The 20,750-nt window shown below is 35.8% G+C and overlaps 1 protein-coding gene across 8 annotated transcripts in view; it reads left to right on the top strand.

Moving 5' to 3' along the window:
* Positions 1-20,750, top strand: part of OXR1 (oxidation resistance 1) — a 449,165-nt gene that overhangs the window by 158,421 nt on the left and 269,994 nt on the right. The window contains exon 1 of one of the 8 annotated variants that reach the window (XM_025994843.2): positions 11,083-11,385. The exons of 4 other annotated variants lie outside the window; for them this stretch is intronic. In XM_025994843.2, the coding sequence (XP_025850628.2) occupies positions 11,360-11,385 (26 nt within the window). In that variant the 5' untranslated portion in view covers positions 11,083-11,359. Of the gene's footprint in view, positions 1-11,082; positions 11,386-20,750 lie in introns of those variants that run through there. 3 more of the 8 variants (XM_025994845.2, XM_072734057.1, XM_072734063.1) reach the window with 3 other exon arrangements.

Here is a 20,750-nt window from a genome sequence, read left to right as displayed (position 1 = left end):
AATTGAGAGGTTATGTAATCTCACTCAAATTTGTAATGCTGGTGAGTAGTATATCCATGTTTCAAACATAAATCTTTTTTTTTTTCAAACATAATCTGATTCAAGAGTCTGTGTTCTTAACCACCTCCCTTTCTGCCCTTTTAAAGTCAAATATCCACCACTGACTGAATGCATCCCACTATATTCCAGGAATTTTATGAATACAACTTCAATTACTTCTCACCACAACCTAACAAAATGGGTGATCTGTTCTTGTTTTATCACTAAAAATACATAAGGTTAAGAGAAGGTTAATACTTGACAGTTTTTATCAGGACCTAATGATTTCAAGAGATAGAAGACCTAGATATTAATAATTCATGTAAAGATGAGGGGTAGAATTGACTTCCATCATGACTGATCCAAAGGATATAATCTCCCTCTCTCCATCTCTTATCTGTGATTTCCTGTGTTCCCCTCACACATTGCTCTGCCTGTTAAGGTGGCTAAATGGCTTCCAACAGCTGCCAGCTTACATCCTTTCTGCTCGCCAACGCTTAGCAGCCCAGCCATGCCTCTTTCCCTACAGTTCCTACACATTTCTAGAATTGAATATAATTTTCCTTATTGGCTGGAACTGAGTCACATGCTCCCCTGGGAACAGGAAAGTGGGTTCAAAAGAACTCAAACTCCATGGAGAAAAGAGAAGTGATACATTGTACTGTGCCCTGCCTCCCCCAGAAGGGGATGACTGGTGAGCAAAACAAAATATCTGTCCATTATATGCACCTCTGATCCTATAGCAATAAGTGACATAGTCAGGATTCACATTCAGATAATATAAGGCTCCAAAGCACTTTCTCCTATTCTTTACACTGATCTCTTCATCTCTAGATAATTGTCTTTAAAAATCCATTGTGAGATAATTTCTCAATTTCTTGAGCTTTCATGAAAAAATATGTCATTTTGTTAAGGAAATGACATTTAAAAGCATTAGTATGTTTGTGATATATCTTTAAACAAAAGTAGCAAGCTATCAACATACAGGAAAATATTGTTTTAGAATATAGAAATTCTCTAAACTTTAGGTAAAAACAAGTGTAATGATTTGGTGTCTAATTTCATAGTGTGTTTCTGCATTGAATAAAATATTCCTCTTCATATCTCCAAAATAAAAGATATTTAGCATAGAATGGACTTTCTCCTCACCTTTCATTTTAGGGCTGCATTACTATTTTCTATCTTTCCCACCAGTAGAAAGTCTTCAGCATTTCAACAATCTATAGTTCGGTATCTTCAACCTTTGACTTTTGTGATAGGACTCTCCCCTTTGGAGAACTTAAGTAGAGGACTGTAAGCAGAAAGAAATAATATAAACTGGTAGAAAGTGTGTGATTAGGAACCAGGAAGCCAGGAAAATGGTCCCAATCTGATAATAGCTCCCTATAAATGAGGGATGGCAAATGAAGTTCTTTCTGAAATGATTGCCTAAAACTCTCTTATATAATCTCTTTAATGGCTGTATTTTCACACTGAGTGCTGTAGTTCTTTTCAAATTATCAGTAAAGCAACATTCATTCACTTAAGCAAAATGAGCATCTATGGCAAGGTACTGTGATAGATACGCTGAAGACTGCAAGATGACTTTTCTAGAGCATCTGTCATCCCTAAGATGCATTAATTGTCTAATATGTGTCTGACACTGTGCTGGAAGCGAGGGCATAAAAAGCCGTAAGGGGATTATCATTTAGCTGGAGAGATGTGGGCAAAAGGAAAGATAAAAAATATACAAGGAAGCATATATAAGGTGCCATTTAATAGGACAAGCAAGTGCTTCAGGCATTCAACTTCTAATGAATAGTTCAGACCTTAGGGAATGTTCACACATAGATTATAATAGGGTGAATCTAATTGCATCTATGAGTATCAGCATAAAGATAAACGTAGGAGGTCAAGGTAGATATACAAGGTTTAGACTGTTGACTGATTATGTCCACATCCAGATTGGACTAAAATAAGGAAAGAAATTGATTGAAAAACCTATCACAGACCAGAGAAATGGTCATATCTTCATATTTTATAAAGTTGTCCAGTACAGGAGCCACTAGCTCATATCAGCATGTGTAGTGGATGCCTGGGTGGCTCAGGGCATGATCCTGGGGACCTAGGATCAAGTCTTGCATCAGGCTCCCTGTGGGGAGCCTGTTTCTCCCTCTGCCTATGTCTCTGCCTCTCTCTCTGTCTCTCATAAATAAATAAGTAAATAAATAAATAAATAAATAAATAAATAAATAAATAAATAAAATCTTAAAAAAAAACTAAAACGTGTTGTAAGTGAAAGATACACCCTGAATTTTCAATATTTAATATGAGAAAAAAATGCAAAATTTCTCATTCATAATTTTTGAATTGACCACATTGAAATTTTAATATTTTGGATACACTGGGTAAAATAAAATATTAACAAAAGTATTTTAATGTGGATTCTAGGAAATTTAAAATTACATGTATGGCTTATATTATATGGCTGTTGGATAGTGTATTCTACTTGATTAGGAACTAGGAATGCTTTCTAAATCCCACATTTACCAGGTTTCAAATCCAAGTCGTGAGGAAGCTGTAGATTCCTTTATTTCTAAATCTTGGTCACTAATTTCAAAATGTGTTTGAGGCTCATTGTGTAAGAGAACTAATACTTATTCAGTACCTCCTCTTTTCTGGGCTGCCATTTAAAGTAGCTTTCATTATTCTCAGTTCAAAGGAGGCTCTTTCAGATTAAGTACTAGTCCTCAGTCCATGGAGAGTAAAGAGCAGAATTCTAACTCAAGACTGTCCTTCCCCAAAGCAAGTGCTCATCTGCACACTAAGCTGTATGCCCAAAGTACTGCTACTAACCTGGCACTGCCTGAGTACTGGAGTGTTAGGGTGTCACTAATGCATTTTCATACCTTCACACAGAAAAGAAGACAGTACAGGGATAAAGAGCAAGGATTTTGTAGTCACCAGTGTGGGACTCTAAGCCTGAGTCTTCTGCTTTGCAAACAGGCAAATTATTCAACTACTTGGAGCTTTGGTTTTATCATCTGGGGGTGATAGTAATGCTGTTCTCACAGGTTTGCTGTAAGTGTTAAATCAGATGATATTTATTAAGTACTTAACAGTGTCTAACAGTGCCACAGTTAAGATTCAGTAAATGACAGCAGCATATTTAAGATAGGAGGCCAGAAATATAGCATGTTGGTGCAAGGCCCTGTAGCTTGTCTGATAGGTTTGAAGTTGGATTAGCACTGTTCTTATTTTACCAGTCATGTGAACTTGAGCCAGTTACTGTATTTCTCTGTGCCTCAGTCACACACACCTACATATGAATTGGATTTAATAAAAGTCCCATTCCCATTGTTGTAGGGATAATTAAATGACATAATACATGAAGGGTTCTTAGAATGGCACCTGGAGCAAAATAATGGGAAATGATAGCTGCATTGTTGGTTTCACTGTTGTTAATATTTAGAAGACATTTGCTTTTTAAAATTCTATTTATGTTTTTGGCTCTTTATTCTTTCAGCTTTTTAATTGGCTTTGTTTTATTTAGTTTAATTGGCCTTTCTGACATTTGCATTTACATTTAGGGTTCTAAACATTGTGCTTTCTGAATTCATTCTTTCTAGATGCTTCCCATGTAGCTGTTATGCATGTGCTGGCTTCACCATCCACCCCACCTCAACCATCTTATTACTTGCCTTACAAACATTTGTAGGTTTTATCTTGCACACCTTACTGGGAGAAGGAACAAATCACTTTTTCTTTCCACTGTTGATTTCTCAGCACCCAGAAGAGTGCTGAAGTACTCTGCACATAGTACGTACTCAGTAAATTTATTGAATGAATGAGACACCAGATAGCTATGCCTCTGAGATTAATAATATAAATAAGGTTTTACATATAGTTCTCTTTTTTTAGTTTTTATTTAAATCCAAATTAGTTAACATACAGTATAATGTAAGTTTTAGGAGTACAATATAGTGATTCAGCACTTCCATACATCATCAGGTACTCATCACAAGTGTGCTCCTTAAGCCTCAACACCTATTTTGCCCATTCCCCTCCCCCCCCCCATTCCTCTGGTAACCATCAGTTTGTTCTCTGTAGTTAATAGAGTCTGTTTCTTGGTTTACCTCTCTCTCTGTGTCTCTCTTTTCTTCTTCCAGTGTTCATCTGTCTTGTTCTTGAATTCTACATTAGTGAAATCATATGGTATTTGTCTTTCTACCTGACTAACTTATTTCACTTAGAATAATATTCTCTAGCTCTATCCATGTCATTGCAAATGGCAATATTTCATTCTTTTATGGCTAAACAATATCCCATTCTATATATATATATAATACTGCAACTTCTTTATTCATCAGGTGATAGACTTTTGAGCTCTTTACATAATTTGGCTATTGTGGAAAATGCTGCATGAGGGTGCATGTGTCCCTTTGCTTTTCGTTTTTAAAGATTTTATTTATTTATTCATGAGAGACACAGAGAGAAAGAGGCAGACACACACACACACACACACACACAGAGAGAGAGAGAGAGAGAGAGAGAGAAGTAGGCTCCCTGTAAGGAGCCCAATGTGGAACTCAATCTCAGACCCTAGGATCACACCCTGAGCCAAAGGCAGATGCTCAACCACTGAGCAACCCAGGTGTCCCTGTCCCTTTGAATCAATATTTTTGAATTCTTTGGGTAAATAGTAGTGCAATTGCTCGATTGTAGGGTAGTTTTATTTTTAACTATTTGAGGAACCTCCATTTTTCAGAGTGGCTGCATCAGTCCTACCAACAGTATAAGATGGTTCCCTTTTTTCCATATCAATACCAACACTTGTTTCTTGTGTTGTTTAACTGTTCTTACAGGTGTGAGGTAATATCTCATTGTATTTTTGATTTGCATTTTTCTGATGATCAGTGATTTTGAACATCTTTTCATGTGTCTTTTGGCCATCTCTGTGTCTTTTTTGGAAAAATGTCTGTCTTCTTTGCCCATTTTTCATTGGATTATTTATTTTTGGGGTATTGAGTTTTGTAAGTTCTTTTTACATTTTATATACTAACCTTTTATTGATTATGTCATTTGAAAATATATTCTCCCATTCTGTAGATTGCCTTTTAGTTTTGTTGATTGTTTCCTTTGTAGTACAGAGCTTTTTATTTTTATGAAGTCCCAATAGTTTATTTTTGTTTCCCTTGCCTCAGTCAAGGGAAACATACCTAGAAAGAACTTTCTTCGACTGATGTCACAGAAGTGGCTGTCTGTGTTCTTCTCTAAGATTTTTATGGTTTCAGGTCTCACATCTAGGTCTTTAATCCATTTTGAATTTATTTTGAGGTATAGTATAAGAAAGTGATTCAGTTTCATTCTTTTGCATATTACTGTCCAATTTTTCCAACACCATTTGTTGAACAGACTATCTTTTGTCCATTGCATTTTCTTTCCTGCTTTGTTGAAGATTAATTGGCCATATAATTGTGGGTTTGTCTCTGGGTTTGCTATTCTGTTTTGTTGATCTATCTGTCTATTTTTGTGTCAGTACCATACTGTTTTGATACTGTTTTGATACTGTAGCTTTGTAATATAATTTGAAGTCCAGAATTGTGAAACCTCCAGCTTTAGTTTTCTTTTTCAAGATTGCTTTGGTTATTTGGGTCCTTTGTGGCTTCACAAAAGGTTTAAGATTGTTTGTTCTAGATCTGAAAAAATGCTGTTGGTATCTTGATAAGGATTATATTAAATGTGTAGATTGCATTGGATAGTACAGACATTTTAACAATATTTTTTTTTCTAATCCATAAGCATGGAATGTTTTGTGGTGGAGTTTTTGGGCTTTTTATATATATAGTATCATGTCATCTGCAGATAGTGAAAGTTTTATTTCTTCCTCCTGATTTGGATGCATTTCATTTCTTTTTGTTGTCTTAACTTTCAAGTCATTAAAATTTAGTTTTTAAATTTTATATAGGCCTTGGTATGCATCTAAAAAATAGCAGACCATTGATGAATAGATTATTGTCCACAGTTTCTACTCTCATCTGTTTCTTTTCAGGGAGGCATGGGATTTGGTTTCTATTTATTGACTCTTCAGATATAGGCAGTTAAGTATATTGAAGAGACTATTTGGCAATTGGAATTTTTAAATAAAATCAAGGTTCATGTTTCATCTTAGAAAAACATATTAAAATATAAAGTAGTGCAATTTTGAAATCAAAATACAAGTAGAGGGCATTAACCTAGATGATCGGTGTTTTTTCATCAATTATTCTCAGGTTAAATATATAAAAGTCATTAGTAACTTCCCAATTCATACCATTCTTCAAATGTGACTGTTAACCACTGTGTATTTTTATACCTGAGCTTAGACTTACAAAATTCTATTAAATATTTTCAATCCTTGTTTGAGTCGTCATTTTTGTTGTTTTAAAGACTTATTTATTTGAGAGATAGAGGGTTGGGGGAGGAGCAGAGGGAGAGGGAGAGAGAATCCCAAGCAGACTCCATGCTAAGTGTGGAGCCTGATGCAGGACTCAATCCCACGACCCTGAGATTATGACCTGAATCAAAATCAAGAGTCAGATGCTTAACTGACTGAGCCACCCAGGTGCTCTTCCTTATTTTAATTTTTAAAAAGGAATTTAACCTCTGAAAAATTTAATTCCAAAATGTTTGTAGAAAGTTTATGTGTGCACACACACACACACACACACACACACACACACACATTCCCACCTTTGTTACAAACCATACAGATGTTAGCTTTGAGAGAATTTAATATAAATCATGTATTTAAGAACAATTATAAAGTATTTTAGCTATGACCTTGGGCAGTAGGCATTAGGAATTCAAGGAGAGTTCTTTTTTTGATGTTTCTAAATCCTTCATCTAATGAGTCTACCAACAGAGGCTTTTATTTATAGGGAATTAAATGGAAACTGCTAAAGCAGTTCTGATAATATCCACCTGCTTTCCTGTTATTAAAGAACCTTGTAGCACAGTGGACTAAACAGCCTAATCTCACCTATTTTATTTCTAGTATAACTTCACAGGCTAGTGACAAGTCTATAGTCATTTAAGAGGCTTATTTAGGCACTAAATACCCAAGAAGGGTGAACTCTGAATCACTGTAAGACAAACTAACAATGAAGATGTGAAGAGTACCATGAGGCCTAACTGCTAATTCTAAGAGTCTGTCCAAACATTAGCATTTTCATAGTGCCAGCAAATCCATCTGCAGAATACTGAACCTAGCAGCCTCATGCCCATAGTTTGGGAGGTGCTCATTATTAACTGGGTCATGTTTCAGGGCAGCACCCCAGATGGCACCACATCCAGCTTGTGCTAAAATAATACCAGCCTTATTTCTATGCCTGGCTCCTGTGTACACTCTCCCCATTTTTGCCAAGGCATAGGACATCCTCCGTGACTTCCATCTATGCCTGTCATCTGTTGCCTTTTTTAAACTTTTTTCTTACCCTTTAAGTTTACTCTAGATGTCCACTTATCCAGATTTTATCTGATTAAAAATGCTAGGGACAAAAATAAAGGGACATTCATGCTAATTAATTCACAGTTTAGAACTATTCAGATTGCAAAGCCTTAGGAAAATTTCTGCACTTGGCAAGACAGATCTTACTAACTACTACTCTTCTCCTAAAGTACAATGGAGACAGCTTCTCTGGAAGTGGAGTGGCAAAAATAGATTTTTTTTTTTTGCACCAGGTTAAGTCATGCCTTACAAGCAAGTTGGCCTTAATTTCTCCTAGGGTGGGGGTGCTGGCGAATAGAAGCATTAATGAGACCACAGTCTTGGGATATTTTTTAAACTCTAGTATATGCAGAGGGAAGCAAACAGACCTTTCTTACTAGGCTGGGAAATGGAGGTTGGCTTTGTGACAGTTTTCTTCTCCAGTCCAAGCAGATGTGAGAGTAAAAGATGAGTTTGATGACTCACCTCAAAAGGTGGCTCATGTCCCCTTCACTGTAACCCTCTAGATATCCACAAGAAGGACACCTGGTTGTGTCAAAGGTAGTTCCCTAACACAGTAGCTGAGAGTTGGAAGAAACTGCCCTCATTTCTTCTTCTTTTGACCAGTCAAGGTGTCGAAATGCCCTGGGGCTATCCTGTTTCCTGCATTTCTGAACACAGAGAGAGCTTCTCCACTTAGAATTGAAGTTTTACAATGGTCTCTGATGGAAGAAATCTACGTTTTTATTCTACCTCCAACATCTTTTTAAATGACATAGGTTTTATTCTTTCTGCTCCTTCTATTTGTTATGATGCTGGTCACTTACATCTAAGTATCATATTTATAGTTGTTTTTTTTTAAATTTTTATTTATTTATGATAGTCACAGAGAGAGAGAGAGAGAGGCAGAGACACAGGCGGAGGGAGAAGCAGGCTCCATGCACCGGGAGCCTGATGTGGGATTCGATCCCGGGTCTCCAGGATCGCGCCCTGGGCCAAAGGCAGGCGCCAAACCGCTGCGCCACCCAGGGATCCCAGTTGTTTTTTTTTTAACCAGGCTTTATTACTCTTTTTTCTTAACTGATAAAACCATTCTGGTTATTGGTAATCTTCTATGAAATGAAATTTAAAACACATTTTATCTCCCTATCTTTTATGAAGATATGAATATTACACCATGCTGCAAAGAGTAATAAGCATGTGTGAGTAATGTTTAAAATCAAATATAACTGATTCTGAAATTAATTTAACATATAGTTACTGTTATTTACACTTATCATTGCATGAAGAATTTAGGGTAGGAGAAAGGGTGCAGGCTTTGGGATCAAGCCACTCTTGACTTAGAATCCTGACTTTGCCAATTACATGTTTTGTGAACTTGGGCAATTTACATAAATTTTTAATGTCTCAGTTCCCTCATCAATAAAATAGGCATACCACTATTTATTTTTTCAATGTTGTTATTGGTTATTAATGGCATATGCAAAGTTACTAGCTTATAGAATGAGTTCAACAAATGATCGCTCCTAAGTAGTAATGCAGGAATATCAGTAATTCTGATATTTTGTTTGTGTCAACGTTTTCCAGATTTTGCATGGGCACTCTTTTAATTTCTTTAACAAACATTTGAAGTTAGCGTGTTGAAGGTTCTGAGGATTTCTAAGAACTCTTAAGGGAACTTTATGCCTTCGCGAGAATGGTCAGCTTAGCACAAATAACTTAAAATAATTTTGATGGACAGCTTTCTAAAAGCATGGCACTTTTTCTTACCTTTGGAAATATTGACAATGTAGGGTAATTTCTATGATCATTGTTTATGCACTGCCATGATTTCTCAATGTTATCCAGGTGTGAAAGGATCTTTGTGTCTTGTTATACTTGATGAATCTTATCTCTGGTGTTCATATTTGCTCTGTTTATCCCTTACTGTTCTTAGTGTACTTCCACATTTCAATATTCTTTCTTTATTTTAATTAATTAACTTCTGAATTCAGTATAATTTAGAAATAAATTCAGTATGGTTAATGTACAGTGTTGTATTAGTTTTAGGTGTACAATATAGTCATTCCACAGTTCTCTGTGCTACTAGGTGCTCATCATAGTAAGTGTACTTTTATCTCCTTTCACCTGTTTCATCCATCCCCTTGACTTCCCCTCTGTTAACTACTAGTTCTCCATACTTAAGGGTCTGGTTTTTTGTTTACCTCTTTTTTCTTGTTCATTTGTTTTGTTTCTTAAATTCTACATATGTGTGAACTCAAATGGTATTGGTCTTTCTTTGACTGACTTACTTTACTTAGCATAATGCCCTCTAGATCTATCCCACTGTTGTTGCAAATGACAAGATTTCATTCTTTTTTATGACTGTGTAATATTCCAATATATGTATACATACACATTCCCCACACACACATCTTCTTTATCCATTTATCTATTGGTGGATACTTGGTTTGTTTCTATATTTTGGCTATTCTAAGTAATTCTGCAATAAACGTAGGGTGCACATATCTTTTGGAATTAATGTTTTCATATTCTTTGGATAAATATTCACTGAAATTACTGGATCATGTGATAATTCTATTTCTAATTTTTTGAAGAATCTCCATGCTATTTTCCACAGTAGCTGCACCAGTTTGCATTCACACCAACAGTGCAGGAGAATTCCTTTTTCTTCTCATCCTCACCAATATTTGCTGTTTCTTATGTTTTTGATTCTAGCCATTTGACAGGTGTGAGGTGGTATCTCATTGGAGTTTTGATTTGCATTTTGCTGATGATGAGTGATGTTGAGCAATTTTTATGTGTATGTGTTTGGAGAAATATGTGTTCATGTTTTCTGCTCAGTTTTTAATGGAATTGTTTGTTTTTTTTGGTGTCATTATAGATTTTTAATATTTTATCATCTATACCCCAGATTTTGAAAACACTAACATTAAAAGTTACATGTTTCTTTAAAGGCATTTAAAACTTCTTGAGGGTATTAATTCAGTAGTAACTGAAGCTTATGTCTTGTTATGCTTCACATTAAATTACTAAATCTACCTTTTCTAAGTAATTTTCTTTTAATATTTAGGAGCAACATCCTGGTGGTATGAAGACTCTACTGAAAATAATGTAGTATAATGTGAGGGAAGTGTGATAAAGTGGCTAAGAAGTTAGTCTTAGGAGTCCTAAAAGACAGTTCAAATCCCATCTTTGCCATAGTAAATGGCAGAGTTACTAGGAAAGTTTTTTGACCTTGAGCAAGTTCCTCAACCTTGCTAAATATTCCATTCTTTCTTCTGTTAAGTGAAAATGTGAGTAGTACCTACCTCATAAGCCATTGAGATTAACTAATACATTTAAAGCATTTGTAACAATGCCTAGGACCTAGTAAGGACACAGTGAGTTATAGTGAGAATGGTGCAGACATCAAAGTGATGTTCTTTAGTGCTTATAAGTCTGATACAGGCGCTATCTCTAAATTGTTTCTATATTTTCTTTATATGTTACAAGGACATTTCCCCTCAGTAGTACCTATCATTTACTAATACCTCTTATTATATGGTTTAAATTATGTGCTTCCAAGAAAAATACACTTATGGAACATATTTCTCACTTAACTGAAGAGCGATTGCATTTAACACCCATCTTCCTTGCACTTATAGAATGGCATTTTCTTGAGGGGGATAACAGCTTGCTGTGTGGAGTTTGGGTCTCTTTTTTCCTTGGATACTGTTCTGCATACCAGCTCCTCTCCCAACCATGGGCCCTTGTGGAGGTGTGGGTGGAGCATGTGAGACCTCAAGTACCAGGCTCACAGGTAACAGAACACCCATCAGATCAGACTGGGCTCCTATGCGGCTATAAGGTTTCCTGCTCACCTGCACAGAAATGACGAAGGACAAAAACAGCCCCGGGTAGGTGGCATCTACCAGCTCCGTCTGTTGTTGCTTCCTCTGTTATTATGCAGAAACGTTTCCTACTTCCATTATCGGAAGGATCTCTGATTTCTGTGCCAGTGGAAAATCAAATCTTTGTGTTTATGGGACCAAACAGATGGATTTCTATTGCCATTTGTTTCCTGGTGAAATGGGACCACGAACAAGGCAGCCTGCCAAAGGCATAGGTATTATAGAAAGAGAAAACCTTTCTGACATGCTTGGTTTGCTATATCCATTACATCTGATCCCTTTCAAAACCATAATGCTTTGTAATTTTTAAATGGTGTTTTTCCTATTTTTATCTAAGCACTAGCATTGACACCTTTTGATATGTGGTTTAAATGATTTAAATGTTATGGAGAGATCATCGTACTTTTTACTTTTCATTAAAACTATGGTAAGCACTTGTTATATATTTTAGTATGTTCTGTGGAGCTTACTACATTATTTAAAATCATTTTTAAAATAATTACTTGAAAAAACAAGAGTCATGAAAAATTTTGTCTACATTTTTCTGAGAATAATAATTTTCTCAGTACTTTCTGTTTGAAACTAACAATGCTATAGGTCTAGCAACATAGAAATCTGTTGGATATTTTTACTTTCCAATTGTTTATGGGCAGTGGTGGATGCTCATATGATCCTTTAGAATATTAGATATAGCAGAGGTGCAGAAACACATCTCGTACCCTAAGAAGTAAACTAAATTCCCTTTACTCATTAATTCTCCTGTTTTTTTTTACTATAAGATGCATTTTCTTTTTTGTTATTTCAGCGAGATGTAGCAACAGCATTGATATTTTTAACATTATTCAAATATCAAGATTATCTTACACTATTACATTGTTTTAAATAATTTAATTTTTTTTCTTCTGATACTGAGTTTGCAAGTGGGTAGATGGGGGGAGGGAGGACATAATTTTTGAAACTTGAGTACCTAACCAGATCACCTAATTAACATTCGGCTGCCTGGCTTGACATTTATAGGTGACCATGAATTTGCATCTTGGAAGCCAGAAAACCACAATTATCTGGGAACTTAGTTAAAAATATATAGATTTTGCTTGAATTAAAAAGATATTTCGAGGGTTAAAATTTCCTCATTAAGAATTAACCTATGTCAGCAGATGTTACTCATTTGATCACTTTTGACTCTTTGTTTAATAATAAGAAAAACTTGCAGTTCTTGCTTCCTTCCCCCAGTATTTAAATGAGGAAAACTATCCAAAGTTCTGAGCCAAAAGCAGGTAGCCACATTGAATATGCTTTAGTCACAAAACTGGTGGCATTTCCCAGAAACCTTAGCAAATTATTTCTTAGATAGTCTCCAGATATGTCATCACTTATACTAGAAGATGATATTTATATTTTAATATAAGCCACTATTCTGTGTGTTTCACATGTGTCAACAGTTGTCACAACCACTTCTGTGAGATTGGTGTAATAATTCCTATTAGACTGATTAGTATACTGAGGTATAAAAAGAGTAAAGAGATGTCCAGCATTACACAACTAGTAAATGGTACCAGTAGGTCCAATAGTAGGGCCAATATTAATCATAAATTAGAAAAATTATAAAAAAATCAGTCCGATTAATTTTTAAAAATTCCACTTACACTTTTTTCATTAGATACTCAAATTACAATATATATGCTTATTCATACAAATAAAACAGTTTAAAAATACACAGGAAAAAATTATGCTACATCCCCTTTCTAAACATATTCCCCTGGCAGTAGAGAATATCCTTCCACATTTTTCTTCATACTTAAACAACACTTGTATACCTTCCCCCATGCATATATATTTTAAACAAAAGTAAAAATATACTCTAAATGGGGCACCTGGGTGGCTTAGTCAGTTAAGGTCTGACTCTTAACTTTTTTTTTTTAATTTTTTTTATGATAGTCAGAGAGAGAGAGAGAGAGAGGCAGAGACACAGGCAGAGGGAGAAGCAGGCTCCATGCACCGGGAGCCCGACGTGGGATTCGATCCCGGGTCTCCAGGATCGCGCCCTGGGCCAAAGGCAAGCGCCAAACTGCTGCGCCACCCAGGGATCCCCTGACTCTTAACTTTGGATCAGGTCATGATCTCAGGGTCATGAGATTGAGCCCTGTAGCAGGCTCCGTGCTCAGCTTAAGATTTTCTATCTCTCCCCACTGCTCACACATGCTCTCTCTTCCTCTCTGTCTCTCTCTCTCTTTCCAAATTACATGTCACAGTAGAGTGATGCTTACTCCAGGCCAGTGGAGTTGTAACTCATCTTTGCATTGCTGCATAATATTTCATGGGATGAATGAACCATGATTTTGTGCTATGACGGCTGTTTGAATAACCGAATGATCAGTTGTCTTAAGTGTTTGAAATAGACACCTTATGGAGAGTGAGATGAGCCAGATGCTTTAACCAAAGTTAAGGTGTGATTATGAAAACATTCTTCATAACTGCAGTTTCTTAGCAATTACTTGATCAGAATTATGCCTGGCCACATCCCAAGTGCACATTTCTTAAAATGTTCTCCATCACCTTAAAGTCTATAGTTGATCTCATCATGCTTGTCTCTATACAGTATCTTCACAGATTCTTTGAAGCAAACCAGAAGGACTTTAGGAAATATAAAAATTAGGAAATGTCCATGTAATGTGAAATTTTTACCAATAGGACAAAAAAAAACCCCACTAAATCATTGTAGTCCTAAGCTTTGGATTGAAAAGGAGAAACAAAGGCAATTAAAAAAATAAACAAGAACAAGAAGCTCTGAAATAAACACATCGCCTGGGATATTCTCTGTTAAGAATATGTTCTCATGGCTGATGCAGGAGTTTTACACAAACTAGATCCCGTGCCTCCTATGGTGCCAGTCAGTATTTCATGTAGAACAAATCCCTTGTGCTTCTATGGAATCTATCAAAGCTATTGGAGCCTGACTTTTGCACATCTTAAATGACATCTTAAATGTCTGAAAAAAAAATTGACATTGTGTTTATTCACTCAGTGTTTGATACAAAAAAAATATGCTCTTTAGGTGATGACAAGAATACAATCAGCTGAGAATGTGAGTTTTGACATTGATACTATGAACATTCTATTCTGAACCATTTGGAATCTAGGGCCAGGTCTGAGTGCATAATATTGGAAATCTTACAAGTATATATACTAGCTCTAATGTAAACATATATTTTAGTTACACAGATGAATTCTACCCACTTAGAAACAAAAACTTGTTTAGAGAACACATCAAAGTAGTCATTCTTTAAACATATACTCTTTAGACTCAGAATTTGTTCTATAATTTTGACATTTTGAGAAATTTTGTGTACACATAATCTTTCTCTTCCAAGCCAGTTTAGTTTTAAAGCAATTTATATGAAATAATAGGATTATTTTTCTTTTTCAGATATTGGTTTTGGTGGTGTTAAAATATGCTGGTGGGAACATTAATGACTTAAAATATCACAAAAAAGTAAAAAAATAAAAATAGCACAAAGAAACAAAGTTTACATAGTACAGAATTCTAATTGTTTTCTAGAAATGCTAATATTAATCGAGACTAGCAATACAAATTTTAAGTATTATACACATGTCTGTAATGTACTTCAACATAGGTTTTTTTTAGCTTTTTTTTGACAAGGCATTTGACTTTTTGTTTTAAAAATATTAAAAAATGAATGAAACATGCTTCTTGCTCTTCAGAGTTTTACAGAGTAGTGAGTGAAACTGAGTTACACGTGTAAATAACAAATACGGTATAACTTAAGGAAGGCTGATACATGTTCAAGCAGTGGGAAGCTAAAACCACATGAGATTAGGTGGGGAAAGAGAGCACACCTGAGATTATGTAGGGAAAGAGAGCACATTTCACTTGACAAAGCTGTGTACACAGTTCAGGGTTCCAAATTCTACCAAAAACTTTAGAACATTTCTTGTGTGAAGCACACAAACCATGGTCTAGCTTCTGATTCCATTTGCATTTGATTCCTTTCTTGGAAGGTCATGTGTGTAATCAAAGACTCAGGACAAAGAAATGGTTCATTCTTCAGTGCTAATTTTAAAATGATGCAAGATGGATGCTGACCTAATATCCTCGTGAAATCCATGTAAATCTGAACTCACAAACACCACTATTTTAAATCTATTCTATAAACATGACAGCAAATGTTGATGTTAAAACAATCATTTGTTTTATATATATATAAAATCTTTATATGTAATCTTTAAGTATATAATACATCTAATATATATAGAAATATATAATCTTAAGTATACTATTCAGTATCTTAGAAATATAAAAGAAAAACTGAATAAAATCAAAATTTTTCCCATATTTTGTTATCTTTATAAAAAAGGATCTTTAGACTGCTATCTATAGGTGACTTTTCTGTTACATTGAGCTGTATCATGGAATAATTCTAAAAAAAGAGCAACCCACTCTACTTGTTACTGCACATATAAAAAAATAACATTTTAAGTTGGTCACCCATTTACTGCTCCTGGAACTTTGCTTTTTCAGAAGTATTTTAAATTAATTGCATACTTTAATAGGACATATTAGTAATTTCTTCCCTTGCTTTTTCTCATTTATTTTGAAACTTGATGAAAACTCTTAGGGTTGATTTTATGTGTGATCCAATTTAGAGTTAGAAAATTTTTTGAAAGCCTATTTAAATGACATAAGTTGAATATATGGCAATCCTTTAGGGGGTCCACAGTGCTCTAGGATTAAATGGAAGCAGTTTAATGTGAAGTAAGGCCTTTTGGGTGAAAGGTCCCCTTAATTCTTCCCACTATAGATAGGCATATCCATATGTTGAAAATTACTCCAAATATACTTTGCTGTCTCTCAGCTCCATATTTTTACTCAGGTTTACCTCTGTCCAGAATGCCCTTTTGTACAGTGTCTAACCTGTAGGCTCTTTGCACTGCCTCTGCAAGCCTCTGCTCAGATGTGACTTCCCCTGGGAGATTGTTCCCATCTCTGGGCATTGCTTCCAATTGAGCTCTCCCAGTGCCTCTCTGAGCTCCCTGTTAATGCACACAGTTGCATTGGTATAATCACATCACCTCTTGCGCGCGTGCTGTCTCTCTCTCTCTCTCCTTCCCCCTTCACCTAGAAGACTCAATTCCTTGAATTCCTAGGGCTTAGCATGCTACCTTGTCCTTAGTGCTGGGCAATTGAAGGCCAAAGTGCATATACCACTTTGAAAGTGAAAAATTTGGTGATTAAATAGCTTTCAAATGCTATACTGTAGGGATGCCTGGGTGGCTGAGCGGTTAAGTGTCTGCCTTCCGGCTCATGGTGTGATCCTGGAGTCCTGGGATCAAGTCCCACATCGGGCTCCCTGCATGGAGCTTGCTTCTCCCTCTGCCTGTGTTTCTCCCTCTCTCTGTGTCTCTCATGAATAAATATATAAAATCTTTTTAAAAATGCTATACTGTATTGCCATCAGTGTCAAAGCAGTTTAAATTGCTTACTTTCTTTGATCAAGAACTATGAGCAGTGGGAATCATGTTGCTTAAATCCTCTTTCTTTCTCTGCCTGTGGCCATGCCTTAATGCCGGCCCTCATTATATTTTACACAAACTATTTCAAGATCTTTCTCTGCACTACGCCTTTCCTGCCTTCAAGCCTGTATATCACTGATAGAGCCAAGTTCCCTCAAAACATATCTCATCACATCATTTCTGCTCTTAAAGCCCTCTGAGGGCTCCCTGTAGGACACATAGTTCAGGCTTTCAGCCCAGCATCGTGACTGTGAGCTGGAAGCAGTGTGAAATTTGGGATAGATCATTTCTTGCTTCTCATCACAGCCCCAGCACCTAGTGCAGAAAGTGGCAGATCCTAGGCATGCAGTACACATGGAAAATAACCTGCTTCATCAAATCTAAGATGTCAGTGATCACAGAACACACCATTTCTTATATACCACTAAGGAAAAATAATATGCAAATTAAACTGTGGCACAATTCTTTCTTTATTATATCTTTTTGGGTTTTAATTCATTCTTCCTGAAAGACTTTTTAGACTTATTTAGGGAAAAACAAAACTGAAACAAGATTTTTATTATCTATCACTTTTGTACATAAGAACAAATATAAGCAAAATAAATTAAATTTAATTAATATCAGGTTGTTCTTACAATTTTGTACTGAAAGCCTGACTTTTCTGAATCTCTCTCCATTTCAGTCATTGATTACCATGTTTGGTGTAACATAATTTTTTTCTCTATTTCATCAGGAGTATTAGTGGTGAAACATTTCTTCTTTTTCTTTTTTTAAGATTTTATTTATTTATTCCTGAGAGAGGCAGAGACATAGGCAGAGGGAGAAGCAGGCTCCATGAGGGATGCCCGATGTGGGACTCGATCCCAGGACCCCAGGATCACAACCTGAGCCAAAGACAGACACTCAACCACGGAGCCACCCAGGTGCCCCATTGGTGAAACATTTCTTAAAATAATATTATTCCAAGTTGCTGGCATCCATTTTGCAAGTTTTTACACGCATTCATAGTTATGGCAGTATAATTGCCACCTGCCCAACTATATCTTCATTTCAAAGGTGCTAAAGGTTAAAAGAATAAAATACATCTCGAAGTTGATGCAATAAGTGAATTGTGTATGGACTGAATTCAAGCTGTTATTAATGTGCCCTCAGCCCACCCTTCCAGTCTACTCTCCCCTCCACTCAATCCCATATGCTCTTTCACTGAACTACAAGATTTTGTGAATGCAAATAGTTTTGCAACTCTGTGCTTTTACCTTCATTCCTACTCACTCTGTTTGAAATTTACTTCTCTATTCTCAAAGCAACACTTGCCTTTCATGATCCAATTCAAATGCCTTCTCCAAGCCTGCCTTCTTTGCTTCCCTACATGATCTCAGTTTCTGCCCCTTTGGTGCCCTCTGAGTATTTTGTATACACTTATTTTAACACTTCACACATTTTTTGGTGACTGCATGGACAGTGATAAGAACCAGCTATGTGGTATTTTTCTCTGTACTCTTGATGCTTGCAGTGATTTTTCAGTAAAACTTGAGTAAGTACAGTGTAATGTATCTCATTCCTCTGTTTTACTGTGGAGTAGTATGGAGTGAGAACATTGTTCCAAAGCAGTCCTGGAAAAACTTCTGATACTATTGCTTTTATATGGTGCCCTCAGCCAAGCATCATCTAATAAACGAATTGTTATTTTGCTTTAGTCAGAATATTTAGGTTCTGTACTGGTCAAGGACTACATTTTACAAAACAAACAAGGACTCACTAACCCGATATTTGGGTATGTTTTATCAATATTGTACAAACTATTTGATAAACATTTATTCACAACTTTTACACGTGAAATGAACATATCAGAGCCTGAAAAAGACAACAGCAATTTTAGAAACAAATTTAACATCTCAGATAAATATTGCCTGTTGATAAAAACATTAGCAAAGGTCCAATGCCTGTCCTTTAAAAGTGCCTTCTCCTTTCATTAACAAGTGTCAAAGAGTCTGTGTCCAAATCCCTAATATTAGCCATGAATCATTCTGTTTATAGATGTTAGAATAACTCTCAAAAAGATACTTGTGAAAGAACAGGTGGTGGGCAGCCCTGGTGGCTCAGTGGTTTAGCGCCGCCTTTGGCCCAGGGTGTGATCCTGGAGACCCGGGATCGAGTCCCATGTCAGGCTCCCTGAATGGAGCCTGCTTCTCCTTCTGCCGGTTCTCTGCCTCTCTCTCTGTGTGTGCCTCTCATGAATAAATAAATAACATCTTAAAAAAAAAAAAGAAGGAACAGGTGGTGACCGCCAGGAATAGTGTCACTGAAAAGGTTGTCTGGTCTAATTTTCATCTTTAACAGGGGACACTGGGTAGAGATGCCACAGTTTCTGAGTCTTGGGTTCTGGATAATTCTTATGGACATAGAAGTTTGCAAATATGTGTTTTTAGATTATGATCCACTGAATCTGGTACCACAGAAGATACATTTAGTTTTCCTGATGACCCAAACTAATTCCCAAATTCCAATAGGAATTTTTTTCTTCTGGGCTGTAAAAGTCATTGTTGTCAGGTCCCATAATTCAAAAACTTTAAAAATTACTTTCTAAAATATTTGCATCATTAGTTTTTTACTATTAAATGCTGTAAATATAATGACATTCACTTCAGTCTTCTAAACAATGGATTTTTAATAACTCTGACTTGGAGTACAGATAGAAGAAAGAACTAAAAAAGATCATTTCATTTATTCTTTCCAGAGGAAATGATCTATGTATGATATAGAATTAAACAGAGAATTAAAAAAAAAAACTGAGTCACTGCAGCACTCAGAAAGAGAGATGTGAGTCATCCTAGGTCACACAGAGGATAGAGAGACAACAGGAATAGAATATAGATATTGTCCTTCCATATCATGCCCACTTCCTGCTTCCTCTGATGATTCTTAAATCTGTTCATTGAGTCATATGATCAAGTTCATGTTTCCTAAACAGCTGTTCATCAAGGATTTTCTGAGATTCTTCTAGTGTATTCAGCAGCAGCAGATAAACATTATTTACAAAACAACAACAACATAAAAAAGCATTGGGTTATTTACAAAATAACAAGGGAACTTGAAAAATGATGAAATAATTGAATTTGAATAAATCTAATACTATTATCTGGTTTTATTGATAAAATAATATGTTGAAAATTAATAGTATCATTGTCATTTGAAAGAAAGAGACAAACTGAATCAATTTCAAGAGCTGTTGTAGATTTTCCCCCCACGCTACGGTTTCACCTGCATTTTTTCTTTGTAGCTTATGTAGCCTTCGGAACATCCATCCATGATAGATTCCATCTCACCAAATTAGGCAGCTACTGGAGACCAAATAAATAAATGTTTATGTGTGTGTGTTTCCTGTAAATTGCAGTTGTTATTTATTCTGTGCAGTTTACATAAAGATGCATCACTAATTAAGAGGCTAAGACATTTGACTAGCACCTTTTTTAGATAACTTTAATCTAAATTTTTAGTCTTTCTCTACTTTGTGACTAGGATTTACTCATTTGATATTTACTTACTGAGTATAGCAATTTACTAAATACCTCCTGTATGCGAGTCACCTTGTCAGGTGAGCAAGATAATTACTTCCTTCCAGCCACTTTGCTTTTCTACTAGAATAACTTGGGCATGTGGCACCAAATGTTAGGAGTAATTGTCTTTCTTTCTATCCCCATCTATAATTAGCTAACCATTTTCCATTCTAGACAGCAGCCTTTTACTAGGGAGAAGGTGGGCTTGTTTCTTGAAAAGCCCAGGACCTAGCCTAGCTGCTGTTTTTTTGTTTGTTTGTTTGTTTGTTTGTTTGTTTAGCT

Source organism: Vulpes vulpes, chromosome 13 (assembly GCF_048418805.1).
Source record: "Vulpes vulpes isolate BD-2025 chromosome 13, VulVul3, whole genome shotgun sequence".
Classification (NCBI taxonomy): Eukaryota; Metazoa; Chordata; class Mammalia; order Carnivora; family Canidae; genus Vulpes; species Vulpes vulpes.
The sequence above is the reverse complement of the archived record's forward strand: the minus strand, read 5'-3'. Positions and strand labels throughout refer to the sequence as shown.